Here is a 21,743-nt window from a genome sequence, read left to right as displayed (position 1 = left end):
CCTTCACTTAATATGACTCATTCCTCCACACTTGCCCACTGCTCACCTGGGATGCTGGTTGCACCTCTTCAAGCCCATGGTTACATTTCGCACCTGGCTCGACAATCTCACCAATACCCTAAAGTTAGGGTTGGAGGTTGAAGTGGTGTCTTTAAGCAGAATGGAATTTTACAGGAAAAAATGCTGGCATAGAAATAAAAAGACATACAAGGAACACAACAAAATGGTCAGAGCTGCATGGAGGGCCTGGAGTGGAGTAAAGAAAGAAGAACAAATTAGTTAGAGCTAAAATATAAGAAAGGCTGTACATGGGCCTGGGATAACAATGCGGCATGAACTGAGGACTATGGTTCATTGAACCCTCCACACCTGAAGGACACAAATATGGGGTGGGGTGAGGGCCATAATTCTGGTTAGCTCAATGGGGTTTTCAGGTAATTGGAGAACCCACCTGGGGAAATAGATTTTGGTGCCAGCCCCACAATGTCAGGCTGGCAAGGTAAGTCCGCTGGACACGGTTCACCATGGGCTGCCTCCAGGGTCACTGCCATTCCCAGACACCTCATCCTCCTCCATCCCAGCTCCTGGGGCCCCGGCTCCTGGACAGAGGCCAGGACGCACGCCTCTCATCAGTTAGACTGGGTTACGTGCCCACGACGGTGCGGCCGCAGAGGTATCTGGCCTTCTTGGCCTCTGCTAAGGCAGGAACTGCTTCCCTCGGAAATCAAGGCCAAAAGGAGTTTCCTAAAGTAAAAGACCAAGGTCTACCACATTCCTTTCATCGAATTTCGTGGGTTGTACAACTCAGACCTGCTGCGGCGCACCCCTCCAGAAAAAGTGTGTAGTGCAAAGGAGAAGAGCTCTTGGTTCGGACACCTTTCAGGTTCTCTAACAAGTGTTCTCTGCATGTGATCTGGAAACTAAGCCAATGAAGTCTCCCATTCCATGATATCTGAGGATTACAGGCAACAAAAGCACGAACATTCCAGCTAAGGTGAGGCCTGTCGATTCAGAGAGCAATGACACGTGTCATATGTGTGAAATGTCACCGTTCACGAGGGGGAATTCCCATGCAAACCGGAAACTGAGTAGGGCTGTGTCAGGTTCCACCTCAGAGCGAAGTACCACACGTCCCAGCTCGGTGTGACTCCATTTCCCCACCACTTTCCAGAAGAGAGTGCCATAGCAAAAAAATAAAGATACTATCCCAATAAATCCTCAGCAACCGGAGCTGAAAGGAGAGACCCCAACCCCAATCCTTCACTGCAGCAGACTGGAGCCCGTGGAGCCATTGTAAACAAGCATCTAGTCAGACCCTTACTGATTTGTCTTTCCAATTCCACACACTTACACTTACATTGGCTCTCATAAAAGATCCAGCTATTTTGAACTATTCTTTTCAACAAACTTGAACAAGGGTATGCAGTTTAAAAAAGAATGCTGCAAAATACTTTCAACGTCTCATTTCAATACCCAATGGCCTAATTCCGCTAAGAGGGCAGCATGGGAAATGCACAGCAATGACTTCCAGTTCACGCCAAAAGGCTGAGTGAGGGCCAGGCCCTCTCCCACTTTAGCAGCTACTAGAAGGTTCCTGGCAGACATCTCCCAACCCAGAACCATGGTCTTCCCTCTCCTTCCACCAGTGATCAGAAATGTACCTGTGCAAAATGCTATTCTGAGCTTCCGAAAATACCTAGTGAGCATATCTGTGCCCCCACTGCTTGGTCCCCCAGCTCTGTTTCAACACCTCCTGGGACAAAGAAAATCCCTTCAGCCATTCTTCAAATGTCACCACTGAAGTCACCTTCATCCGGATAGGCTCCATCCTATACAAAACTGCAGCCTTGGGAGTAGACACAACCCCCCAGCTAAAATGAATGTTCCAGAGACATGGGCTTCCCCCTTCCTCACTGAGGACAAGCACACCAATAACCAAACCTGGTCGTGGATCAACCTTGGCCACTATCATTTTTGAGGCCAATGCTGAGCTTAATCACAACTTACGTACCAAACTTTGACCACACTCCCTTTACAGGAGGCAGGGGTGGTTTAACCACAGTTTCTAGAATGGCCTGGAGGTGAATGAACATCAGTCCTGCTGCTAACTAACCAAGGGTACCAAAGCAAGTTGTTAACTTCTTTGGGCTTCCATTTCAACTGCACAATGATGATAATAAGAGTTGCTCCTTAGGGGCACCTGGGTGGCTCAGTCGTTAAGCGTCTGCCTTCCGCGCAGGTCATGATCCCAGGGTCCTGGGATCAAGCCCCACATTGGGCTTCCTTTACATGTTTTTTTTTAAATAGTACTTTCACTTACCAACCACCTTCCCCATCCAAAAAAACAAAGGCTTCTCTAATTGCTTCTTTCTGATAGCTATTACCTCCAACTTCAGGGACCTAATTTACCTGGATGAACGCCAGAAGACCGTTCTGAAGCTCTCTCAGTCTGGGAGGGAGGATGGGCCAGAGTCTAAAGACTAATGGAGGGGCGCCTGGGTGGCTTGGTCGGTTAAGTGGCTGCCTTCAGCTCGGGTTATGATCCCAGGGTCCTGGGATCGAGCCCCACATCTGGCGGCTCCCTGCTCAGAGGAGAGCCTGCTTCTCCCTCTCCATCTGCCTGCCACTCTGCCTACTTGTGCTCTCTCTCTATCTCTCTGTCAAGTAAACAAATAAAATCTTTAAAAAAAATAAAAATTAAAAAAATAAAGACCAATGGAGAGGCCAGCCCGCCGAAGGGCTGGGAGTTGTGCCAAAGGGCACCTGGATCTTGACCGACAGAGCAGCAAAGATAGGCAGGGAGCTGGGAGGCCCATTGTGGTCCACTGCCCCAGGAGTTCTGGCCACACGCACTTTGGGCTGACTCCTGGAGGTAAATGACAGCCCAGGAAGATGGGACGGGGCTTGGGGTTTGGTTGGGACTGCAGGCAGACTATAGGAATCAGAATTCTAAGTTAATCTAGTAATCAGAATAAAGGAGAAGCTATGCCTCTAGAATGGCTATTGATACTGAAGACTGGGGCAGCTTTGGGCACAGAAAGTGCCATCTTCCTGGAAGCAGCCTATCCCCGGTGTGACTGGTGACAAGCAGCGCTGGACCCACTGTAGTGTGGGGGTCATCATTTCATCCACCAGAGCATGCGCCCTACAGTCTATACGTGATGTGCATCGGAAGCCTGGTGCCACGATGACTCCAGCACCGTTCACTATTTGGGGGAGATGAAGAATGATCAAGGACCATTTTAAGTGGACTGCATTACATGTTAAGCTCAATTTATCCCCAACGCTTAGACTCACAATTCCCACTGACATAGCAATTTCTGGACTAACTCCAATGGAAGGGATCCTGCTCACACTGAAGTGGAGAAAAATAAAGATTTACAGCATGGAAAATGCCCAAGTGCCATAGATGGTGGAAAGTGCAACTCATCACTCAACTTGCTTATTTTTCTACCACCGATCCAAACACATGAGCCACCACACTTCAGAGCCAAGCCCACCCCAGCTAAGACTCAGCTCCCAACAGGACTCTTTCCGTTTAACTACCCTAAATTTGTCACTCATTGAAGTATCTTCCAGTAACCACCAAATTAATTCAATACATGCAGTGTTCCAAATTACTATTCTCAGTGAGATGCACATTGTCATAGACAATCAAAACTCACCATACCCTCAGCACCTAGCAAAACTCTTACATGTTAATAGTGGCTAATAGTATTAATAGGGGCGTCATAAATATCTGTTGAATGAGCAAATCGATTAACTAGTTCCAACTTGCAGCCCTGGATGTTCAAGGCACCTTATGCAATTCAGCTACCATAAACCGATTCCTTTATACTATTTCTAAGTTTTCCTGAAAATGATTAATTCAGAAATCAATGGATTTTTTTAATAGAACAACATGGAATATAGAAATAGACCTACATAGACACAGGGGTTTCATTTATGATACAAATAGCATATCAGATCAGTAAATAAAGATGAATTAATCAGTAAAGTGAGACATTTGAAATAAGAAAAAAATAAAAAAACCTAAATCCCAGCCTGGCTCTTTGTACAAAATAAATTCTATTTGATCAAAAAAGTTTAATTTAAAAAAAACACACTATAAAAGTAGCAGGTATATAGGTAACAATTTTTATAATATTACAGTGTGGAAGAACTTTCTAAGCAAGACATAAAACACCAAAACCACAAAAGAAAAGACTGCCACATTTGGCTAAATAAAGGTTTTTAAATATTTGTTATGATTTTTAAAATAAAGTAAACAAAGTAAAATAGAAGCCAACAAACTGAGGGAAAATATGTGCAATATAAATGACAAAGGGTTTGGTTTCTTAATATGCAAAGAGTTCTCACAAATCAATAAGAAAAACAACCCAATTAAAAATGGGTAAATGATATGACTTGGTAAGTAACAGAAAAAAATAGTCAATAAACGTATGAAAAGATATTCATTATTTAAGAAGTGCAAATAAGAATAGGTTACCATTTTTAACCTATAATATTAGCAGAGATACAAAATTTTGATGATATTCATTGTTAGTAAAGGCGTGGAAAATCATACTCTAAACACTTAAAAGGAAGGTAAATTAGTACAATATTTTGGAGATTACTTTTACCATATCTTTTTAAAGATATAAACTTCATATATCTCTGACCCAAAACTCTATTTCTTGGAGTTATCCTACAGATATATTTTACACCCATACGTTAAAATTTGGATACAAAGATTTTATTGCAAACTATCTGTAAAAACCAAAACTGGAACTATCCAAACATCTGTCCATAGGGCACCAATTAAGTAAATCATGGTATATTGTTGTGAGAGAATTCTATGTGACTCTTAAAATAAATGAGGTAGATCAATACATACTGACAAGAAAAGATAGTCAAGGTTTACCTCTAGGTGAAAGAAGCAGGAAAAGAACACTACCATATGCACAGACCATATCTAAAAAACTAAATAGGAAATGTAAAACATTACCAGAGGAAGGTGGTCTTTGCACTTTTCATTTTGGAACCTGTCTGTACCATTTGTATTCTTTTTTTTTTTTAAGATTTTATTTATTTATTAGAGAGAAAGATAGCACAAGCGGGGGAGTGGCAGGCAGAGGGAGAAGCAGGCTTCTCACTGGGCAGGGAGGAGCCCGATACAGAACTCGATCCCAGGACGCTGGGATCGTGACCTGAGCCAAAGGCAGACACTGAGCTGAGCCACCCAGGGGTTCCTGTACCATTTGCATTCTTTACAAGTATGTATTAAGTCTAGTCATTAAAAAGAACTTTAAGGAAGGGGCACTTGGGTGGCTCAGTTGGTTAAGCATGTGACTCTTGATTTTGGCTCAGGTCATGATCTCAGGGTCGTGAGACCAAGCCCCGCATTGGGCTCCGCGCTCAGCATGGAGTCTGCCTAAGATTCTCTCTCTCCCTCTCCCTTTGTCCCTCCCCCACCACTCGCGCACGTGACTTCTCTCTCTCTAAAAAAAAAAAAAGAAGAAGAACAAGAAGAACAAGAACAACTTTAAGGAATCAGGGTCTTAACAAAGGTTTTCTTCATAGAAAGGTTTTCTTCATTAAAAATAGGCACAGTATTTTTAATACTTGACGGAATTGCTTTCAAACGCCCTTGAACACTTTAAAAAGGCTTATTTATCTACAACTAATAATGCTTCACATTTAACGAATTGATTAAAATAGGCCTCCATTGCTTTCCAACTTCCTACATATCCCAGGAAACACGGAAATTGATATTATCTGTTAGCACTGGACACATGGACACAGATGGCTGCAGCCTGCTCAGCCCCCTCTGCCAAGGCCAGCCTCCTAGGCCCTGCACCCTTGTGACACGATAGCAGCCCCTGCCCACCAGCTGGGAGGCTCCCGTTCTAGGAGCTTCTATTAAACAACACCACCTTAGTATAATTACTTTGAGATAATGAAGATCCTTCCGTAAGTATGTTATAATTTAAAAACAAGCGAAATCAGGCGCCTGGGTGACTCAGTCGGTTAAGTGCCTGCCTTCGGCTCAGGTCATGATCCCAGGGTCCTGGGATCGAGCCCCACATCAAGTCCCTGCTCAGTGGGGAATCTGCTTCTCCCTTGCCCTCTGCCCCTTCCCCCCACTTGCTCTCTCTCTGAAATAAATAAATAAAATCTTTTAAAGATTAAAAAATAAATAAATAAATAAAATAAAAACAAGTGAAAATATAGTTGACCTTTGAACAACACAGGTTTGAACTGCGTGGGTCCATTCACACACAGATTTTCTTCAATGAATACGCTCTAGTACTGTAAATATATTTTCTTTATAATTTTCTTAATAACATTTTCTTTTCTCTGATGTTAGAGAAAACTTAATTATTACTGTAATAATACATTATATAATATATATAAAATAGGTGTTAATCGACTTTATATTATCGGTAAGGTTTCTGGTCAACAGTAGGCTTTCAGTAGTTAAATTTCAGGAGGTGTCAATATGAATTATTCAACTGTGTTATACATGAATTTTCAACTGTGCAGGGGGTCAGTGCCCCTAATCCCCAAATTGTTCAAGGGTCCCCTGTAATAGTATGGTGTTAGAAGTCAGAAGACTAGGTAAGTTTTCTTTCCTTTTTGCTTTTCTTTTCTTTTTTCTTTCCTTTTTGAAAGCTATTGTCAGGAAGGAGGAACAGGCTGGGCTTCTGAGGGACTGGTCACTGTTTCTGGGTCTGCGTGTTTGTGAGTATATAGGTCTACTCATTTTGTGAAAATCCATTTTGCACCACATTTAAGATCTGTGCAGTTTTTTATATGAATATTATACTTCAGTATAAAAATTTAAAGAGTATGTTATAAATTTGGTCAAGTTAGTAAAAATAATGAAGTTCTACAATATAGAGTAAATCAAAAGTTATTACTTAGCACTTATGTCTTACACATCCCATGGCAGAGAAGATTAAAGAAAACTTCTAAATTGGGATCCTCTTGTAGAAACAATCTATTCAAACTCCCCTAAGCCTTTTGAGGTTATCAGGATGTAAAATGGTTCATGGTGAAAGAGTAAGAGAATTTTCTGACTATGATTTCCTAGGCAGGATTCCCTGTGAGAAGTTATGTGAGTTAGTTAAGTGGAAAAGACAGAAAAGGTCCTCCAGTCTCCCTGCCCAGAGGCTTGTCCACGCTCCGCTGTGCTGCCTGGCAGAAGGCTGGCAGAGTTGTGAGGACAGTTTGACCCGCAGACCTAGAAACTTCGAACTTCGAACAGGCCCCACCCATCTAGCCGGCTGGCCTTGTGACTGATGGTCACAATTTGCAAACCGACATTCCCGACATAGTGCTTCACAGGCATCCAATGAGACAATAAAGGAATAAAAGGACCAAAGCAAAAACGCCGCTTCCTGGACATGTGAGCCGGGAAATGGGGAACAGAAAGCCTGGGCTCTAGGCGCTCCCCTCATACACAGGCTCTGGGCCTGGAGCAAAGCCAACACCCCAAGCCTCAGTGTCTCACACCCGCACATCCGGGACAGGAAGCGTACCCTGTACATGGGCCGCACACTGCGACCATGCAAAGTGCTGTTGCTTTGCTTGTCATTGTCATCGTGCATTAGAGCAGCTGGGGACGTGTTAGGACCTCCCTACGGTCATCAGAATCCAGACACTGCACTGTGTAGTATCACAGTGTAATACATTCCCAGAAGTGAGAATCAGTCGTCTTACCTCCCAAAACACCTGGCCAGGACCCTGACCTTGTGGGGATTTGCCTCCTTTTCTTCCATGGATGTACTTCAAACCTGGTTCAGTGATTATTACTTTTTAAACACGGAACCTCTTATTTTTTTAATAATCCCATTCTATCGAACCATTACGGCATGCCAGCTGTGAACAAGTGATCTGTGACTAATAACGATCAAGGTTTGCAGCACAGCGACATAGTTAGGTGCATCGGGTCCTGGAGTCACACCAAGCTAGTTCTAATCCACGAAGCCTCACTCCTCAGCATGAGTGTTTGTGCATGTCCCTAACCCCTGAGCTTCAGTCTCCTCATCAGCAAGGAGGGGACAATAATAGAACTCACCCTGACAAGTCCCATAATGCCATAATGTATGCAAAGCACTTACTCAGTTGGGGGAGATTAAAGACCACCACAGATTCTTGGCATTCCTCCCATTAAGAGGTGGAGCATAGACCTCCTCCCTTTGCTTCTGGGCTCGCCTTAGTGACTTGCTCCATCAATTACACATGGCGGAAATGACATTCTGGGCTCTATCTAGGAGGCTAGGTCACAAGAAGCTTCTGCCCGAAGCTCATGGAACACTCACTCTGGAAACAACCAGCCCCCAGGTGACAAGTCTGCCTCCCCTGAGACTCCAGGCTACGAAGAAGCCCAAGCTAATGGTGGGGAGAGGCCACGTGGAGAGAGACACCTGGTGAGCCCCAGCTGGTCCAGCCACCCCAGGGGAGGCCCCAGACATGTGAGTGATGCAGCCTGCAGATGGCTCCAGCCCCAGCCAGCATCGGCCTGAATTAGCAAGGAAACCCAGGCGGAGTTACCCTCTGAGCCCAGTCAAACCACAGAACTGGGAGAAAAAATAATGCCTTGTTCTTTTAAGCTACTCAGTGTGGGGTGGCTTGTTACACAGCAGTGGATAACTGAAACCCTCAGATGGTGCCTGGCACATGAGTTAGACTCAGCAACATGTCAGCTATTAGGATTACGGAGATACTCACGCACTAGCCTGATTTCCAACTCATCTATATAGCGACATCCTTCTTTTTTTTTTAAACATCTTTTTTTTTTAAGATTTTATTTATTTATTCATGAGAGACAGAGACAGAGAGAGAGAGAGAGGCAGAGGGAGAAGCAGGCTCCCAAGGAGCAGGGAGCCGATGCAGGACTCGATCCCAGGACCCTGGAATCATGACCTGAGCCGAAGGCAGACGCTTAACCATCTGAGCCACCCAGGCGCCCGTGACATCCTTCTTAATCAAAGGCATTCTGCAGTGCTTTCTTGATCAGGGAAGAACAGAGTACATTCTAGTTTTGGTGCCAGGACTGTGCACCAATCTTTCTCAACTATTACTGAACCCACTGGGATTAGGGGTAAGGGCAATTATAAACCATTATAGTGCTCATAAGGAAGAAGCCAAGGACATATGAAGACACAGGCAGAGTGTCTGTAACTACGCTGCTCAAAAACAAGAACAAGGATGTGCACATCTGGTTAGCGGTGACACAACTGTGGTAATTCACAAGTCAGAAGCATGGGACTGACGGAAGGGAAATGTGCGATAACACAATTCACATTAACAGCAGCCATGTACTCAAATCAGTAAATCATACAACCAAAATTTTAACAACAATATTTTTTAAATATTTCTATTTTTATTGTGCAATAGTACATATTAGGTTATGTTACTAAGATTAACCTACGAGTAGAGGTCTACAAACAATACAACTGGTCTGTTCAAATAAGGATCTTTCTTTTAAAAATCTATAGACCAGGGAGCCCGGGTGGCTCAGTCGTTAGGCGTCTGCCTTCAGCTCAGGTCATGATCCCAGGGTCCTGGGATCGAGTCCCACATCGGGCTCCCTGCTTGTCAGGAAGCCTGCTTCTCCCTCTCCCACTCCCCCTGCTTGTGTTCCTGCTCTCACTGTCTCTTTCTCTGTCAAATAAATAAATAAAATCTTTAAAAAAAAATCTATAGACCAAAAAAATATCTATAGACCATATTTATTACTAGTTCCTTTTAAACTGAATTATTCTGGAAGATCTTTAAATGACTGACTTCATGATTCTCAAGCTTATATGAATAATGCTTTTATGAGAAGAACATTCTTTAAAAAGCCTAATGCATTATTTGGCCACATCCACAACAGAATCCAGGTATCCCTATGGGAGGGTCTAGGATTTTCAAGGCTGTCCATGAGCTGCATCACACCAGAAAAAAGCAACACTGCACAATTGAGGCCTACTCCTCTGGGAATAGCATCGTGGGCCAGCACATGGCATAGCTAAGAACATACCTCCACATTGCAGCAGACCCTGATTCCTCGAATGCAGCCTCCTTCCCCACAGTCCTGCCAACATCAGACACTTCATGAGGGACAACAGCTCCATTAACCCAGGGCCAAACTTAAAGGTTAGAGCAGTGTTTCTCAGGCTCTTTTAAGACTCCATAGGCTTTTTTTAAGTGGAAAAACAATCCCATGGATCCCAACGAAGACATTAATGATAGTGTAAATAAATGCAAATAATAAAAGTACACACAAACTACTAATGCTATTCTGAAACTAGAAAATAAAGATAAATGTATTAATTAAATACAAATTAAACTATAAAAACCAACAACATTCAGATGAATATCAGTCTATTGTGATGGATAATGTTGCTCTGCTAAACTGAAATAGCTCAGGGCTGGGGAGCACTCTGAGGTCAGCAAGCTGTCACCATGTGACGGTATGGTTCCCTCCTACTCCATACATGATCTGTCAGCAAAGTATTCACTTCTACCTTCAAACAGCCAGAGTGGGACTCCACTCACAGCCTAGGCCGCTACCCTCTGGTGGAAATCACCGTGACCTGGCCTTCAACCAGCTTCCCTGCCGGTGGTCTACCCTCTACACAGCTGCTGGAGCCATCTGCAGAAAAGGGAGGTCAGACCATTGCCACTGCTCTGAAAAAACCTCCAACAGCCCCCTCCCCACCAGATGCCCAGGAAATGCCGCAGTTCCCACACTGCCCACAAGACCCAAAAGACTCGGGTCCCAAGCCTCCAACTGCTCCCTTCCCAATGGTCACTCTGCTCGGGCCACACTGGCCTGCCCCCTGGAGCTCAAACTCACCAGGCACGCCCCTCCCACTCCAGCCGTGGGCCCCCTCTGCCAATTTAGGAATATTGCCTCTGTGTCTTTACTCAAAGGCCTTCTCAGTGAGGCCTTCCTCAAGCCCCTACTTAACCACCCCCCAGGCAGCACTTCCAGGGCCCCCCACCAGACCCTCAGCCCTCCCCCTGCCCCCGCCTGCTTTCTCTCCACCACAGGTGTCACGAGTACTAGGTATTTATGAGCAGTGGTCACTCCTGCTGGAATGTCGGCTCCACGAGGTCAGGAGTGTGGGTCCGATTTGTTACCCGCTCTATGCCCCGTGGCACAGTGCCTGGTAAATATCCGTGACATGTCACAGGATCACTGGGTCTTCACGTGGCCCCATGCATTATTTTTGTCCTAACTCTGCCTGGGCTCTTGTCTCATGAGCCAGTTTTTGTGAGCATTGAAGTTGACACAGTTTTGTCACACGGTGATCACCCTGAAGATCCAGGATGTAATTTTATTTATTTTTTTTGTGAGCATCGAAGTTGACACAGTTTTGTCACACGGTGATCACCCTGAAGATCCAGGATGTAATTTTATTTATTTTTTTTGTGAGCATCGAAGTTGACACAGTTTTGTCACACGGTGATCACCCTGAAGATCCAGGATGTAATTTTATTTATTTTTTAAAAACAGCATCGCGGGGCGCCTGGGTGGCTCAGTTGGTTAAGCGGCTGCCTTCAGCTCAGGTCATGATCCCAGGGTCCTGGCATCGAGCCCCGCATCGGGCTCCCTGCTCGGCGGGGAGCCTGCTTCTCCCTCTCCCTCTGCTTGCCTCTCTGCCTACTTGTTCTCTCTCTGTATCTCTCTGCCAAATAAATAAATAAAATCTTGGGCGCCTGGGTGGCTCAGTTGGTTAATCGACTGCCTTCGGCTCAGGTCATGACCCTGGAGTCCCAGGATCGAGTCCCGCATCGGGCTCCCTGCTCAGCAGGGAGTCTGCTTCTCCTTCTGACCCTCCCCCCTCTCATGTGCTCGCTCTCTCTCTCTCACTGTCTCTCAAATAAAAAAAAAAAAAATCTTAAAAAAAAGGTTTAAAAAAATAAATAAATAAATAAAATCTTAAAAAAAATAAAAATAAAAACAGCATCAAAAATGAACAGGCACAGAAAGCTATAGACGCCACGGGGCAGAATGACAGACCACAACTTTCCAAAACCCCATTTGGAGAGAGACTAGCTTTGAGAGTGGTGGGGAAGCCAGAGCTGTTGCTACTGCCAAGGTCACGATGAGACCAAACAATGACGTGCATAGATAAGAACACAGCGTCCTGATAAGCCCCTGGAGTGTGTGTCCTGCTGAGGACATACCTGGCCTCTCATGGCCCAAAGGCATAACCTTCACGTTTCAAGGACTTCTCACGGTCTGACCCAAATTACTTTCCAATTTTATTATCAAATTATCCGTCATTGCCAGTAACAACCAAAGGGATCTCTACCCGTCAAACATCTTGGCCCTGCAGCAAATTTTTATACGTTTTAAATTATTGACACAAGCAATGCATGCTCATTAAATAAACCAAGGAAGAGAAAGAGTAAGTTGCTTTAAAGTGCAAATTAGGCCCTGCCCCACGGGGATCACCACTTCCACAAATGAGTCTTTTTAGAACCTTTTCCCTTCGATGAATGCGATGAATGCATGCTGTGACCAGAGCCTCTCCCACTCACTCCCTCCACATTCCCCTCCTCTGCACTGGGCCTACACCGCTGGGCAGCAGGCACCCACACGCCCTCCCTGGCCTCTCCCGAACTCCCCAGCCCTTCCTCGGGAACACGAGGCAGTGAAGCATCATGTGACATCCCACAGGGTCGCCTGGGGTTGATTCCCATGTGTGCCCCATCACACCAAGTACACTGCTGGCCCATAAACAACAAGGACATTGTCCCCTCCCCTCTGGGAAACTGTCCTATGTGCCTATAGCCTAGCAGCCATGCAGCACATCTCCAGTGAGTATAGCTCTATTCCTCTCTCAAGGCCCACGGCCCTCAGTGAAACCCTCATTCACTTTATACAGACCTTGTTTGCCTGCGTAACTCTCCAAAGGGTAAGCCTGGCTGGGTTTTCTGGTCTACACTGGTAGCAGGGGGGAAGGTCACCAGGCTCAGCTCAGCACACACACCCCCACTCAGCAGTTGGGGAGCAAGTGAAGAGCAGGCTAGAAACATTCCCTCTAAGAGCTAAGCCCCAGATGCCTCTTTCAAGAAGGACAGTCTGATGACTCATCGATGAGAGGTGGGGAGAATAAGAAAACAAATTAAAAGGATGGAAGAAAATGATCCTGCGGGGCAGGAAAGAACAGAGACAACAAAAAAAACATAGAGCAGGACGATGAACTTGACGTTGACCAGAAAATTAAGACCAGTCATCTTGAAGGTAACACTGAAAACAGGGAAAGAAGAGGAGCCACAAGAAGGGGAAGCAGGGGGTTAAGGGGGGCAGGTAGGTTGATTTCTTCATACCTGCAGGGTTTCCAGTTAACAGGAGGGAACAAGATTGTGGCAAGTTTGTACAATTTTATGTCATTCTAAAGAAACAAGGCTAAAGGCATTGTCCCGGATCCCTCGTCTTTGTGGTCTCAAACGAAAATCAGCATTTATCATTTCACTACTCGATCATTATGAGTCAGTCACTCATGGACTCAAAATTTAATTAAGATGAGCATGTATTACTTTATAATAAAGAAAATAGTCTCAGAAGATTATTATGAAAAAGTTTAGAAAATATTTTATCTCCTGAAATGAAAGGTAAGTCCATGAAGTCTGGAGTATTGATGCTATGCTTTTTTTTTTCCTCAAAAGAAAAAAAAAAAGACTTTCTTAATTAAGCTTGCCATAAGTGTAAATGCCATGGCCAATAGTTAGACCAGAAAAAAAAAAAAAACAAACACAGGAACACTTTACTCTTTCTCTTTGCCCGCAGAGGTTAAGTGGGCAACTTTTATATGAAACTCTTCATGCACCTGCGCACGTGTTGCATGCTCATTCCTCACTCTCTCTCCCCCTCTCTCTCTCCCTTTCTTCCCCCATCCCTCCTCCCCTTCTCTTGTCTTCCTTTCTCTCCTCCAACTTCCTCTCCCTCTGTCTCCCCTTTCAAAGACAGTCTCTGACAGAGGCACCTTTTAGGACTCTGCATTCTACCAGCAGATCCTAATTAGCATACTGACTCAAAGAGAGCAGAAAGGAAGTGATACTGGATAATGCAGGTATCTTTTTCTTCTAGAAAAACAAATACTGTTGACAAAAGGGATCCAGCTCTCTGCTACTTTGTTCGAAGTAGAGAAAATAGGAGGGAAATGATTTCCCCTTGGTTCTGCTTGCTTTCCCACAGGTCCCCCAGGTGCCTTTGGGGGAACTGAAAGCAGCCTGGGGCTACCTTTTGGGCTAAATCTTGAGCAAGCAGAAGCCAAGTTCATGACCTCCAGAGAAGTCAGAGCGGGTCTGAAGCCAGAGGAGCAAGGAAATACATTAGAAAAAGATTCACCGAAACAGAAGATTCCACAGTGAGAAGCCCATTCATTGACCCTGAGGTTAAATCCCCCTTTTCTTTTCCTTATTTCTGCTGACAAAGCGAGGAACAAGAAAAACAACTCTGGTTCCTCAGGAGCTACGCAACTCTCAGCAGCTCAGTGGTCAGACCATGCAACCGAAGCTGCAAAACCAAAGTCAACCCCTGGGTAAAGCAGAGGCCCCATCAGGTCTCCGCCAGAGACTGAGCACTCTCACCCACCAACCTACCTACATGCTCCCTACCTCCCAGAGCTCCTGTGCCCCTCCCCCAGCTCTGGGCCAGGTTTGTTTTTCCATATAGCACTGACCACCTTCTAATGAGCCATAGAATCTGTTTTCCCACCTTTCTGCTAAAATGTAGTAAGCTCCACAAAGTACTTGAGCACATAAAAAATAAGGCCATTCAACACCTTGAGAAGGTGTCTTCTCACCAAAATGCATAACCCCGAAGAAGCAATGAGGCAGCAATCAGAAAAATCGAGATCTTGGGACTTTCAGCAAGACAAGTGGCCTGAATTCATGGCAGACAAATGGAGGGGAACTGTTTAAATGGCAGACATGACAAGCAAATGTAGTACATGCTCTCTTACTGTGGATTTTTAAACAGCTATAAAGGACATTTGGGGACAATTGGAAAATCTAAATATGAACTATACGCTTGATACCATTATATCTGTGTTCAATTCTGGGGGTATTACAGGTGTGCAGGAGAATGTCCTTTCTCCTAAAAGATACATACTTAAGTATTTAGAAAATGAACATGTTAGAATATCAGACTTGGAAAGCAATTCTGATGATTGCCTGGCCCAAGTGGCATAATGTCTGCAATTGACTTTCCCTTGGTTCAGGAAAAAGAAATAGTATTATTTAACAAATTAAAGAAAGAGAGATAAAGCAAGACTAGTAAAATGTCATCCCCACTGAATCTAGGTGAGAGATCTACAGACATTCATTGCATTACTCTTTCAAATGTTTTGTGAGTTTGAGACTTTTCAACACAAAACAAGGGAAAAAGAAGTTCAAAATAAAAGACCCCATGCTAGGGAGATTGTGGGGTCAACAAGACAGTGGTCAGCCTGGGAGTGGAAGGGCCGTGCTCCCTGTCTCCCACACTCTGCAGCCACCTCAGCCCTGCAGAAAATCCCGTGAGATCCGGGGCCCCACCTGCTCTCCCCCAGGGCCTTCGGTCCACACTCACATTTCCATTCTTGTCAAGGCCCTGGGTGTCCTTTGAGGCACAGTTCAAATCCTTCCCTCTTGGAGAGACTTTCCCAGATTGTTCCCAGTCCCTCTGTGTTCAGTTTAACTTCAGCACCTCCCACTATACCACATGACACCTCCAGCATCCCCCTCATCACCCTGGCGAGGAATGCTAGTTCTTGTGCACGCACCTGTCTTTCCTGCCCAACGAGGAACCTCTCCGCCACCTGCAGCGACCAGAGCCCCGCCTTCCCTGGGTTCTGTCTCTAGCAGAGCTGGCCCAGCAGGTGCTCAAAACAGACCTGGTGCAAAAACTTTCTGTCCCTCACTTGTCCTCACATCTAATAAGATAGATGACAGTCAGTATTTATCATCATCCTCGTCTCTTACTTCTGCTGTGCATGGCTCTGTGGCAGGTGCTGTCACCGGAATCCAAGTGATGTCACTTAGTTCACTGCTGATGGGTCCCCGTCCCAGGAACAGAAGAGGACTTCAAAAGACAAGGATCGTTGAGGCTGCCCTGTCTACCTGCAGCCACCCACCGCTCCTGGCATGAAAAGAGCACTGGATAAATGGTGAGTGGTTGACTGAATGAATGCCTATTCATTTGCAAACACATATTAGAAATTATAAAAACAAAGTTAAATGAAGGGCACCTGGGTGGCTCAGTCAGTTGAGCGGCTGAGCTGCTGAGTCTTGGTTTCGGCCCAGGTCACGATCTCAGGGTGGCGGAATGGAGCCCGGCTAGTCGCTCCACGCTCAGTGGGGCGTCTGCTTGAGATTCTCTCTCTCCCTCTGCCCCTCCACCCCTCACGCTCGTGTGCACACGCACGCTCTCTCTTTAAAATAAATAAAAAATCTTTAAAAAAATATAGATTAAAGTGCAATATTTGCATAGACGTTCAAGCACTAAAAGTAGTCTCACTTGTTGGACACAGTTAAATTTGAAGACCTTTTCTAATTCATGAGTTCAAAATCTTTTCATGTCCTAGCATCTTAAAATGTTAAGTTTTATATTTTCCAATGGCAATGGCCTTGGAGCAGTCCTGAAGGATACAACACACTCACGAGAACAGTGACACTGGGCCAGGGGAAGGGCCAGGGGAAGGCCACACGCCTGACAAGAGATGGGGAGGGGCCATGAGAAGTTTGAAAATGCTCCACAAGGGACTCTGAGGCACACCCAGAGACGCACGGAGCTCTGGAAGCTGAGGGAGACATGCGGCCATGCTGACCCTGAACAAAAGAGGAACAAAGAGACCCTGGGGGATTCCACCCGCCTGGCCTGGGTGCTCGGTGTTACCATGTGTTGTGCGCTCCTGGAAAGACATCCTACCATGTCATTTATATTTATTTTCCCCAAGCCAGAACCACACTTTCCACAAAGGGTTCAATTTAATAGAGGAATCAAGTTTGGTAAGAAAGAAATTAAGTTGGGGTGCCTGGGTGGCTCAGTCGGTGAAGCGTCTGCCTTCGGCTCAGGTCATGATCCAGGGGTCCTGAGATCGAGCCCCGCAGCGGGCTCCCTGCTCAGCGGGGAGTCTGCTTTTCCCTCTCCCTCTGCCCCCCTGCCCCCTCCCCGCTCGTGCTCTCTCTCTCTCAAATAAATAAATAAATAAAATCTTTAAAAGGAAAAAAAAGAAAGAAAGAAATTAGGTTTCTAGCCCCACCCATGCAAAGCTGGTTTTTCCATTGAACAATTGAAAATGAACATGTTAGAATCTCAGACTTGGAAAGCAATCCCGAGGATTGCCTGGCCCAATCCTCCCCATCCTACCCACTCCTTCCTTCCACAATGACCCTAACAGATTCATATAACTTTATGAACACTTCTGGTGGCGGGGTGCTCACCATCACTCAAAGCAGTCCATCTGGGGTTCCACAGCTCTGACTGATCTGCTTACTGTGAGCAGATGTGTCCCACCCTTGGGTCCTGGAGCCTCTGGGGATCACACAGCCCCTTCCTGTGAAGGCCTTGCACACTTCTGAAGTCTCCACTGCCCAGATGTCACACCAAATCCCAGGTGTTTGCTCTGTGAAGAACCACCACCCAGATTCTAACAAAGGCCAGAAGGCTAGGCTTCCCCAAGCTCCTTATCAGAAGCAGGACACCCTTGGTTGTCTTTTAACCATGCCACTCAGCTGTTGAGGAAGTGACAGGAATCTCTAAACTGTCGTCAAGACAACCAAAGTCCAAATACAAATGTCTCTGGGATTCCATCCGGAAGCAGTTTTTGAGTGTACACACCCAGAGGAAATAATAAAATAAAAGAAAGCTCCTCTCCTCCCCTCCGCTGCCCCTCCTCAGACTCCTCCTCTCGTCCCCTCTCTCCTTCCCTCTCTCTCTCCCCCCTTGCTTTTTGCCACGTGGTGATGTGTGTTAAAAATGCATACTGGGAAGCTTCCCACCTTCGGGGTTTGGAACAGCTGCTGCCTCGATATTGTTTTTGTTAGTGTTTTTTTTTTTTAACATACTCTGCTGTTTTTAAGGGGGTTGTTTTTAAGCTCCATGTTTCATAATGCTGGTTCAGGTTACAAAGTAGGACCCTAGGCACTTTATTGACAAGAACAAGACTCCTGGGTCCCAGGTGTCTAATAAGGACCCTTTCCCAGTGTGTGCCCCTTCAAACACCCCGTCCTGCATGGCTGGCTTCCGCGGGTGGCCTGCCTTATCCCAGGAAAAGGCATTCACAGAGGCCTAGGAAAAACATGAGAGAGACCACCCCTGAAAATAATGAGAGCCAAGAATTTATAACAGGTAGCCTAAATAAACCAAAAGCTCTGAAGTCCTTGGTTTTTCTAAGAGCACAAAGCATTCGGAGAATGCTCCTCAGACTGCCGTGGATTCCATTCGGAAGCACTCACCAAAAGAAATAAGATAGACAAGCCGAACCGCAGAGTCCTGAATGGCACAGGTCCGGGTAGAGAACACATGCCTCTGGCTTACTCTGGCTTCCACCTGTTGCAAATGACCCTCCCGTCGGGAACCTCCAAGCGCGCAGAGGTTGCAGACTACCCCTAAGAGGGAGACAAGTCTGCATGGCCCGTGCCTAAAACAACCTTGTGCCTCGAACGGGAAGTGCAGCCTCACGCATAACCAGGGAGCAATCAGGGCAAATAGCCAGGCACAAAAACCCCAGCCCCTCACACTCCCCAGTGAGACAGCCAGACTTCAGTTAGGAGGTCGGCATTCTCGATCACCTCAAAGGGGCCAGAAACAAGGTGATAGGAACAGAGGGCATGGCTTGTAGGGTCTCAGTCATACTGAGACTTCAGGGAGATGTGGTGGTGGCTGAGAAACAGGAAGCTGAACGCTAGCCACATGCAAGACTTTATCCAGAAAAGATGGCCCTCCCAACACAGAGAAAAAAGGAGCTCAGGGCTCCTGATAAAACTTTAAGGGGACTTTCAGATGTGGCCTTGATCCCTTCTTTTAGTCACTGACCTTCAAGGTTCTTTGTCAAATCAAGAGTGAACCCCAAGGTGGTTAAAGTGGCTTCGACCTCCCCCAAATGCTATCTCACTCAGACAAGGCCTCCATATGGATGAGCCACTGAGAATACAGCCTATCACACACATCTTGCCCAGGACAGGCCCAGCCAAACCACAGGACTTAACAAATTTTACTCAGTGTGGGTGACAAGGTCATTGGCCCTCTGATCTAAACAAGACAAAAACCTGGAGCCACTCAAAAAAACAGAAGGCTGCAGATGTGGTATTACATGGATGAAGTGTCAAAGCCTCCAGCTGCCCAGAAATACCTTCTTGCTCCGGCAGAGCTCCTTCCTCGCAAGCCAGTCTCCTACCAACAGAGCCCCTGCAAAGACCCAGCAAACAAGGGTGAGGCACTGTCTCCAGGAAGCCACTAAGAGTATGCTTCTTTCTTAGAGATAAAAGAAAAGAAGTAAAGGGACTTCCTCCAGCTATCTCATCTCCCAGGCTTGCTAATTGTCACCCAGGAATCACACATTAGCAGGAAATGATACTATGCATCTTAGCAGATCATCTGGTATAATCCTCTGCCTTAAAAGGGAAGATGTTATGATGTCCATTTTATAGATGAGGCAACTGAAGTACTTGCCCAGAATTGCACAGCGAGTGATCCATTTCCTTGTAGAAGGATATAGAGACCCATCCCTGAACAGTGAAGATAATTCATATTATGGGTAGGGCCTGAGGGAGAAAGCATGGGGGGGGGGTGAGGAGGCAATTTCCTCCTTCATTTACTCCCAAGGCCAATCCCGTGCACACAACACGCGTCAAAGTTGCTCTTGATTCCTTGGGACACAACATTCCTTCTAAGTCTCTGAAGGCCTTCCATGAGGCTGAAATGACCCCTCGCAAGGAAAACACAAGATGCCTGGAATTTATGTCAGGACTACGTTGGAGAGCCTGGCTGAGAGTGAAAGCCACCCCTGCAACACAGGAAGGCCAGCACAGGATCCTTTGCAGACCCCAGCTGTGGCCAGAAAGCCAGGGAGGGCCGGCACACCGGGGAGTTTGTGCCCAGGCTAACAGCAAAGGGAGGACCTTTGCCAGGTCTTCTGGAATTCCAGCCAAACCGTACTATCTAGTCTAAGTGACAGTTCTGGCAAAAGACACTGACGGGAGACAGTCAAGAACATTGTCCAGCCAGAGGTTCCAAAAGAGCCTAGATGGAGCCTAGACACTTGGCTGGTCTGGGACAATTCAATCCTAACCTGGAATCATTTCCTCATTACAGGAGTCTCTACCTCCCTCCTGACAGCCACTTAGCACTTCTTTTAAATAACAATGGGTCTCCCCCTTTGCTGCTCTTTTTGTAGGAAAGAGTTTTCTTGGGAGACAGGATTTGCCAGGGGCAGTACCCTCGGCATCGATGCCAAAGGCTGCTGGAAACACGGCTTGAAACCAGCTCTTTCAAAAGAAGAAATTCTGGAATCTGATGTGGGCACCCAAAAGGAAATGACCGTTGATATTATCTGAGCTCTCGGCGGCGGGTTTCCAGAGACTGTCCTGCATCACCTGACAGGTCTGCCGAGGCGAGGGGCTGGGGTATTGGTGCCTATCTGTGTTTCCGGCTTCTTTCCCATTTCCTCAGACTCAGAAAGACCCACTTTGGGAGGGGAAGCGGTGATCCGGGAGACTTTCTCATCCTGCCTTCTTTCTCCGGAGCACGGAAGTTTCCTAGGCGCTAAGCTCTCCGATGCTTATCCCTTCGCCTTCCAGCCGGGCATCCCCTTGGGTTTGCTCGCCTTTGGCTGGGCTTTCTTTCTCCCCTGCCCCCCGCCCCAAATAGACCCATTGCCCCCGGGAGACAAAAAGGATCTGGAGCCTTGGCTGAGTAACCTAAAGTTTCCGCCGGAAGGAAATTATCAAAGGCGAAGAAAGCCCTCGGAGGCCGGAGGGACCGCGGTGGCGGCGGCCGCGAGCAGCGGTCGCGCTTCCTGTCCCCGCGGAGGGTCCCGCGGCCCGGCCCGGCCCGGCCTGAGCGCCGCGGGGCCCCAGCGGATCCCGGGAGACGCGGCTGCGGGGTGAACGAGTGAGAAGCTCCGGGGCAGGCTCGAACCCGACCGCCGCCGGGCTGGAAAGAGGGGGCGCATGGACGAGGGGGGCGCAGGGGACGGTGGGGCGGGGGGGTGGGGACGCACGGACGTGGGTGTCCCCCGGCGGGTGGCGGCGCAGGACTCACCCCGAGAAGACACACTTTGAGCTCCCGTATCGCCATCATGTGCTCGGGGCCGGACCGGGCAGGGGCTCAGCATCCTCCGGGGCCGGGGCCGCGACACGCCCGCGCCCAGCCAGCGGCCTCCAGTCTCCGCCTTTCGCTCGCGGCAGCCCGCGGGCGGGACCGCCGCCGAGGCTATTTCTGGGCAGCCGGCCCCGCCGCGGTCGGTCACGTGGCCGCCGGCCGGCTCCTCCCGGGGCTTCGGGTCTAAACTCCAGGGCCCCCGGCTCCCAGCAACGCCCCCAGCCGGCGTCAGCCACCCCGGGGCGGCCCCCGGGACCTGCGGCGACCCTGGCAGAGCGCCTCCTCTCTCAGACCTGCGCGGCGGCCGGACCCCGCTCTGCCGAGCCCCCCTCTGGCATCTGCCCCTCCAGCCCCGCCCGGCCGCAGTGCCCGGTGGCGTGTAAGGAGTACAGGATCTCCCCTGGCTGGCTGCTTCCCCGAGGATTCCATTCCTTATCTCCAAATGGAT

General features: G+C 47.2%; 1 protein-coding gene across 1 annotated transcript in view; it reads right to left on the bottom strand.

Annotated features, from left to right (window-relative positions):
- Positions 1-21,393, bottom strand: part of RAB31 (RAB31, member RAS oncogene family) — a 133,555-nt gene extending 112,162 nt beyond the window's left edge. Inside the window, exon 1 of the mRNA XM_028123971.2 lies at positions 21,236-21,393. Coding sequence (XP_027979772.1) covers positions 21,236-21,274 — 39 coding nt within the window. The 5' untranslated portion in view covers positions 21,275-21,393. The remainder of the gene's footprint in view (positions 1-21,235) is intronic.
- Positions 21,394-21,743: the final 350 nt, after the last annotated feature.

Source organism: Eumetopias jubatus, unplaced genomic scaffold, assembly GCF_037043125.1.
Source record: "Eumetopias jubatus isolate StellerSeaLion01/CBP00866 unplaced genomic scaffold, mEumJub1_p1.0 scaffold_16, whole genome shotgun sequence".
NCBI lineage: Eukaryota > Metazoa > Chordata > Mammalia > Carnivora > Otariidae > Eumetopias > Eumetopias jubatus.
Note: the sequence above shows the minus strand (reverse complement) of the source record. Positions and strands in the feature narration are given on the sequence as shown.